The sequence below is a fragment of the Mastomys coucha genome, unplaced genomic scaffold (assembly GCF_008632895.1).
Source record: "Mastomys coucha isolate ucsf_1 unplaced genomic scaffold, UCSF_Mcou_1 pScaffold22, whole genome shotgun sequence".
Lineage (NCBI taxonomy): Eukaryota > Metazoa > Chordata > Mammalia > Rodentia > Muridae > Mastomys > Mastomys coucha.
Window position 1 is genome coordinate 166,108,536 of NW_022196905.1, and position 7,556 is coordinate 166,116,091.

General features: G+C 40.1%; 2 protein-coding genes across 7 annotated transcripts in view; both read right to left on the minus strand.

Moving 5' to 3' along the window:
* Positions 1–3,660, minus strand: part of Adam18 (ADAM metallopeptidase domain 18) — an 81,839-nt gene extending 78,179 nt beyond the window's left edge. For all 3 annotated transcript variants that reach the window (XR_004109811.1, XM_031339319.1, XM_031339318.1), the window contains exons 1-2: positions 3,547–3,660; positions 3,234–3,310 (exon numbers count right to left, since the gene is read on the minus strand). Coding sequence is in view for 2 of the 3 variants with exons in the window: in XM_031339319.1 (XP_031195179.1) it covers positions 3,234–3,310; positions 3,547–3,598 (129 nt within the window). In the remaining variant the exon portion in view is untranslated. The remainder of the gene's footprint in view (positions 1–3,233; positions 3,311–3,546) is intronic.
* Positions 3,661–6,313: 2,653 nt separating this feature from the next.
* The window catches only part of LOC116069037 (A disintegrin and metallopeptidase domain 3-like), a 53,439-nt gene continuing 52,196 nt past the window's right edge, over positions 6,314–7,556 (minus strand). For 3 of the 4 annotated variants that reach the window (XM_031339323.1, XM_031339320.1, XM_031339324.1), the window contains one exon: positions 6,314–6,468. The gene's annotated coding sequence lies outside the window, so the exon portion shown is untranslated. Of the gene's footprint in view, positions 6,472–7,556 lie in introns of all 4 variants that reach the window. The other variant, XM_031339322.1, reaches the window with a different exon arrangement.

Sequence of the window (7,556 nt, forward strand, 5' to 3'; positions counted from 1 at the left end):
TGGTGATGTGAGGGTCATTGAAGTACAGCCTTATTACAATGAAACCCAATGTATAAAAATTGTTCTTACTTTGGGCTTTTACCACAGTAAGAGCCAAGATTTTAAACTCTACTAAATACAAAACAAACAAAAAGTCTTTATATATTTATGTTCATTTAATAAAATACTAGTAGTGATGTATTGTTTTGAAGTATACAGTTAGTATGTTTGGAGTTATTTAAAATTTATATTGAGAAAAATGTATTTTCACTATTGCTATAGACAAATATCAACATAAGACTGTTAAATTGATTGTTGTTTTATATCAAACAACTTTTATAATACTCATTTTTATTGTTATATTTCATAAATTTTAAAGAATATGACAAAAAATACCCTATCAATATGTACTACATTTGTGAATATGTACATCCAAAAACATCAATAAACTTTCAAAATAAAAAAATAATAAAGTTGTCAAAAAGAAAAAAAAGAAACAAAAAGAGAGATTGATCCCCAACTTTTGGGACTGTCTTATAATCATTATAATTATGTAATTGAACACATGATTTTAAAAGATTGAAGATAAGCTTTTAGATGTTTAACAGTGCTGAGTGATATCCTAACTGTACAAAAAGCATTATTTTCCTTTGATAATTCTTAAAGCTTCTAAAGTCATTACTATTATTATTTGATAATATCTGTTCTTTTTGAAAAAAATCTGCACTTTTCAACTTTAAACATTAAAATTGATAACAAGTTTAATTTTGACACATAAAACTTTGTGTAGAACAGAAGTAATCTAGACTAGCAAAAATGATCTTCAGACTAAATACAGGTCCTTTTGAAATGTTAATGACATCTCTTACAAATTCTTGGAAAAAAACTCTAAAACGAACATGCAACCTAAATATAATCTTGAATAGTCAAAGCAACCTGAAGCAAAAAGAAGAAGAAAGCCTCATAACTGACTTCAAACTATACAACAAAACCTTAGTAATCAAAACAGCATGGCATCAAAAGAGAAAATAGACATGTAGGCCAATAGAACAACATAGAAAATTTAGATATAAACTCACATTTATACTCATCTAGTTTTTGTTTTGTATTATAAAAGTACTATGAAAACTCATAGAAAAGGGACAAATTTTTCAATAAATGGCACTGGGAAATTGTATATATACATGAAGAATGAAAATAGTCTCAGTATAAATAAAGATATTTAGCATCACTGTTCATGGTAAAAGACCAAACCACATACATCATTATGTTTAACCTTTCAAAATAGCTATTGTTACCAAAAAAATCACAGATAATGAGTGTTGGTGAAGATGTAATGAAATTAGATTCCTCACTCACTGGAGGCATGAATGGAAATGGTGCATCCTCCATGGAAAACAGTGTAGAGACTCCTCAAAAGTATTCAAACAGAATTATCACGTATCCCTCAGTTCCACATATCATTATATATCTAGAAGGGAAATCAGGTCTATGCAAACTTCCTGTTCAATATCCATTACCAATGATTCACCAATGCCAAGGGGTGAAGACTAAACATGTATTGATGGTTATATGGGCAAGGAAAAGGTAGTGTGTGTGTGTGTGTGTGTGTGTGTGTGTGTGTGTGTGTGTGTGTTTGTGTGTGTGTGTATACATTATAAATAGGATTGAGGTTTTTTATTGTCATTTCACACAACCTTCTAACAATGCACACACACACACACAAATGGCCTACTGATCAATTTTCACAGCTGGCAATCATAACATATTTACTTGGATGAGCTCAGAAATTTTAATGCTAAGTAAAATACATCAGCTACTGAATGATCAATACAAGGTTATACTTATATGATGTGTCTATAAAAGTCAATAGAATAGATAAGAATAGAATATTGTTTGTCAGTGTCTAGAGAAAGGTGAAAGATAGAGAGCTGTGGCTTTGTGGGTACAAAGTTGAAATTATGCAACATGAATCAGTGCTAGAGAATTACTGTACACATAGCTTTTGAATATTTGTTAAAGCAGGTAGAGTTTTATTCACAATCTTGCCAAAAATAAAAACTCCGAAGTCCATAAAGAAAGTTGAGAAAATATTGTCTCTTCAGTGTGTTGATTGTCTTAATGATATTACAGATGTGTACATGTGCCAAAGCGCATCAAAATGTACATTCAATGTGTGCACACATTCAGTGTGTGCACTTTCACCATCAAGAATACCTCAATAGAGTTTTAAAAGTCATTTGCAAGTGTAGACTCTATGGTGAGATAGCTTAGTGGGTAAAGGTGCCTACCTCCAAGCATGGCGGTTTAAGCTCTCTGTCTTCAAGACTGGCACGGAAAGAGAAGAGAACCCATTTCCCCGGATTGTTGTCTGACCTTCACACATGACCTCTGGCATGCATGCATCCAAACGCACAAACACACACACACACGCACACACACATACACACCACACACAAACACAGGAGCATGATAACTAAATTTTGAATTATGTTATCTTTTATTTTATGTGTAGAGGTGTTCTGCCGGCAAGACAGTGACTGGGAAGGTATCAGTCACCCTGGAACTGGAGCTGCAGACAGTTGTAACTGCCACATGGGTGCTGGGAATTAGTTATCTGGAAGATTAGTCAGTACTCTTAACTAATGAACAAGTTTTCCAGCCCCAACGAATATATTTTTTAAAAAAATCAAAACAAAGGAATACATAATTCCAAATTTAAAAAAAATGTCAAACTGTAGTTTGTAGTTAAATATATATGTGTGTATGTGTATACATATACACATATACATATGTATACACATATACATACATAGTTATATATAGTTACATAGCTTTATATTATATATATGTATATATACATATACATATGTATTCCTTTCTCCAACTTAATTTAGTTTATGCTGACATTTGGCTAATTTTACATGTTCTAAATTTTACTGCAAACCAATTTCCCTACTAACAAAACCTTTAATTTGCACGTCGAGTCCTTTCATGTAGGTTAATCTTTTTTATATTGATTTTTTTCCCTACAAAATGATTACTGAGAAATGTTCAATATTTCTTTAAATTTAAGAACAAAAAAGACTTTTAGTGGGAAAAGGGATCTGGCATGCGAGACAATGGTGGGGTGGTAGCTTCAAAGAAAGAAAGAAAAGGCTGCTCTTTGAAGGGACCACAACCTAGGGTGCTCTGGTCAGCAGAGGTCGCCCTCTGCTGGGACTAGGGTGTAGGAAACCGCTCTGCAGACTAACCTTCCCTTCCGGACCGCCGCCCTTGCGTGGCTCTATCTTCTGTGGCACTGTGATATGCAGGCATATTCCTTCCGAATCTGCAGCAAGAACGTGTATTTTGTTGTTTGGGCTGTTTAATTTAGTTTGGTTTATTTCCTGAATCCATGGTAGTCCCATTCCAAGCTGTGTTCCTGACTTCGTCGGGAGCTCTGATGAGGTTGGCAAACTTACTTGTAAAAAACCCACTTCCTTCCTCGATATACAGGACTTTCGATAAAAATTTAAGGACAAAGTTTATGGCTATGGGAACACAAAGGGGCTCACAGGGGCTTACCAAGGCGGGCTAACAGCATGGCAAGCTCCACAAGTATGAAGAGCAGAGGCATGGTTGGGTCCAAGTGCAGGAAGCTCGGGCAAGCCCAAGACGGTTGGCAGCCGTGGGGCACGTGGACAGTGTGGGAGAGCGCCCAGCAAAGGCTCGCTCGGAGGCTCAGGGGCTCCACCTGGCCCAGAACCTACCCCAGCATCTGGCGCAGGCCCTCGCAGCAGGCATGAAAGTACAAGCAAGCATGGCCTGTCTCACTTGGTGACTTTTGTTCTCTCCACTTCACGGTTTTCTGTCCTTTTTATTGTGGTGGAAGATGAAAAGGAAACTAGAAATGCCACCTATTGACTACCAGCGTGACAAAGAAGTAAACGGAACTTGATCTAATGGTAAAGCACAAAGCGCTGCTCTTACTTGTCTTGCTTTCTTGCTGTTCTGGCTTATTACTGGTACAGAGAAGGATATCTTACAATGCTGTTTAAGTGTGTTATGTTAATGGTGACTATTTCAGGGTATCTATTACTGTAGCAGCATGACCAATAGCAGTAGGAGGAAGCAGGGGAGGAGGCGCTATCTCATCTGGTAGCTTAGAGTCCATCCTTCAGGAAAGTTGAGGCAGGAACCTAGAGACGGGGGAGTGGATGCAGGGACCATAAAGGAGTGCTGCTCACTGGCTTGTTTTCTTATATCATTCAGAACCACCTGCCCCAGGAGGTGCAATGCTCACAGTGGGCTGGCTGGGCCCTCCCACCAATCAATCAAGAAAATGTCCCGTAGGCTTGCCCACAGCTCAATCTGATGGGGGAATTTTCTCAACCGAGAGGCCTTCATTCCATATGACTATAGCTTGAGTCACATTGTCATAAAACTAGCCAACATGGCGGGGTAGTGGTGGCACACGCCTTTAATCCCAGCACTTGGGAGGCAGAGGCAGGTGGATTTCTGAGTTCAAGGCCAGCCTGGTCTACAGAGTGAGTTCCAGGACAGCCAGGGCTACACAGAGAAGCCATGCCTCAAAAACAAAACAAAACAAAAAAAAAAACAACAAAAAAACACTAGCTAACATGGTGTTGCTGTACACTTGGAAAGAGGGAGGAGAAGTGCAGCCAGGCAAGGTGAGCTAGAGAGGCCACCAGCCGATACAGACAGCAGAGATCCCACCTCCATCTGCTTTCTCAAGAATGTCCAACTCTAGATGGGCAAAGCCCTTCTCTCCTGCATCTGATTCTCAAAGCTCCCTCCACAGTGCACCCTCTTGTATGGAGCGACAATGTCAAGAGCCACAAAAATATTGACCTTAGGTCACCATGAAAACGGAGTCAGCTAGGTCTGGTTCTACCTAGGTGGTAATAACTAAGGTTATTACTAATATAGGGCAGGGCCACAGTTAGTATGGCCCAATATTAGTGGCAGTGAGAAAAGGGGGAATGAATATATATATGCATCCATGTCATGTCAGAATTCACAGGATTCATTTGAGGTGTAGAAGTGTGTGGTGGTAACACATTTGTGAACATGCACAATCATTAATGGTGGATTTTAGAATTTATTACCCCCAGAGAAACACTATGTCTTATAGACTTGACCCCTCCATCATTTTTATTTTCAAACACCAGAGCTGTAAATTAGTTTACTAGCTCTAAAATTAATTCTTGCCTTTACGAATGTGTAACACGTAGTCTTTCTGATCGACTTTTTGGCATGACAACTTTAGGGTTCACCCATCTTGCAGTGATATTTGTGGTCTGTTCTTTTAAAGGCTGCCTAGTGCCGTGTTGGGTGAGTGTGCTACACATATCCATTATCAGTTGGCGATGTTTGGAAAAGGGGCATTTGGATCTGCAAGATGAACCTTGGGGTTGTTTTTTGCTTTGGGTGAAGGGCTCTGGAGACACGATCAAGCGTGAGGTGGACTAACAGAACACGTAACCCAAGCATAATGTTCAAGGTCCATGGAGATGTACCCTTGGCCTCAGCCAAGAAAGGATTAGGACCGTGAAGGCCACCAACAAGAAAATCACCCACAGAAAGCTGAAGCTGAGCTTACCAAAGTTCAGGCTTACCAAATATTAGGAACAAAAATTCAACTCACACTATGGACACAATTCCGTCCAAGACTAGGTTGTTGAACTAGCTCGTTTATTGGAGTTACTTGTATGACCAAGGCAGACGCATCAGCAAGAAGGCCCATCAGAGGGAGTGTGGGTCACAACTCATGAGAGCTATATCCCTAGAATTCCTTGTCTGACTTACAGGCAGCTAAAGAGAACCCTCCTCTGTCCTGGCAATATCTTCCTGCTTAATAAACCTAGGGAGGGGCCTCGGAGTCGTACAACTTCTGGAAGTGAGCTTCCTGCCTTACAGGCTTCTCTTGAAGTTTGACCCCAGCTCCTTCCACCAGAAGAATATTTCACTTCAGAAATAGCCATACAACACCAAATATCAAGCAACACACTAAATCTCAGTGTTTCAGGGAACCATTGGGCCTTCATCTGCACCTCTGATCAGGAACTCAGTCTAAGAAATTCCCTTAAGAGAGAAAAGAATGCTAGTGACTACTTGGGACCTACAGGAGTTGTTCCCATCTACCAGGTCTCCCTCTGGGCACCCTGAAACATGAAATGATAGAGCTGGGGTGTGATTGGAGAGGCTGGTTTGTAGATCTTGCTTTTGGCTTTGGGCACTTGGGTGGGAATAGTCAGAGAGTGGAAAGTTCTCAGCTTAGAATGCTGACCTCTCTGGGTCAGAGGGAAGAAGCAACAAATACACGTCTGTATACTGTCAGCCATAGGATTTATTTGGAAGTACGTATAACCAAAACCAGTAAGCCACAGAGGAGGACATGGGCTGGTTCTTGCTCTTGGATCAGACCACGGAACAGTGATCTTCTCAGTGGTAGTCTTCTTCCGTTGTGGCTTCGCTGTTGCACAACTGCTTTTGCAAAAAAGACACAAGTAGTAGAAAAGCTACATTCTCATCATTACTAAAAAGCTATATAATAGAAGCTTAATTAACTAATATAATAAATTAACGTAAAGTCCATGACTGGCTCTGGCCTTCTGTGCCCTATGATTTGTTAAAGCTACGTGTTTGGTTTGGTTTGTTGTTGCTGCTGCTGCTGCTATTGTTTTCAGTTTGTCTTGCTTTTGTTTGTGACTATTTTGCGATGGATGCATGGAAAGAGTGTGTTGTCAAATGAGCTTATCTGTTTCCATTGTATTTTATAAACTTCGTATGAATGAAATAAAACCATCCAGAAGGTAAGTCTTGATTGGTAAAAACACAGTGTTCATCAGACACAGCATGCAGAGGTCCCTGAGCTGTAACTGAGCTATAACCTATATGAATGCCCCCTTTCTAAGGACTAGCTTTCACACAGTCAAAAAGACACCATGCAGGCTTCCAAAAAAAGGAAATGATCATCACCCCTAACTAACTTCGAGGCCCATGCATTACAACAACCATCATGGCACAATAACCTAAAGGGTACAGTAGTGGCATGCACACTGTGGTGGCAACCAACGGCTCTCTAATTGGACTTAAGACCTGCTCAAGCAGAAGGAAACCGTGCCTAATGCTGGAAACCAAGCTGACTGCCCAGGGCTGGTGAAGTCATGGAAGCTGAAGAAGAACCTAGAACCAAACACTTTACTAAACCAGCATTATCCCTAACTACACTCTGAACATTTGTCCTTATGCCACAGATAGGTAGTTCTCACCCCGCATCGTGGAGCTGTCTCCTTACGACAGATGAAGGCCACTATAGAAAGTCACAACCAATCAAACTGCAGAGTCGAGGAGCCCAAGTCCTAAGGGATAAGTCTACAAAACACCTCCCCTACCTAAGGCTCAGGGAACTCTGTGGAGTGGGGGATGGGAAGGCTGTCAGAGGGTCATGGAGATGGCTGTGACTGTGTCTTTTAGTAATGTCAGCAGCTGCACCCATAAAGTTCCACTACCATAACTGGCTGGACCAGGACAACAATAGGCATGCTAAAGTAGATGAGGGAAAGCTTAGG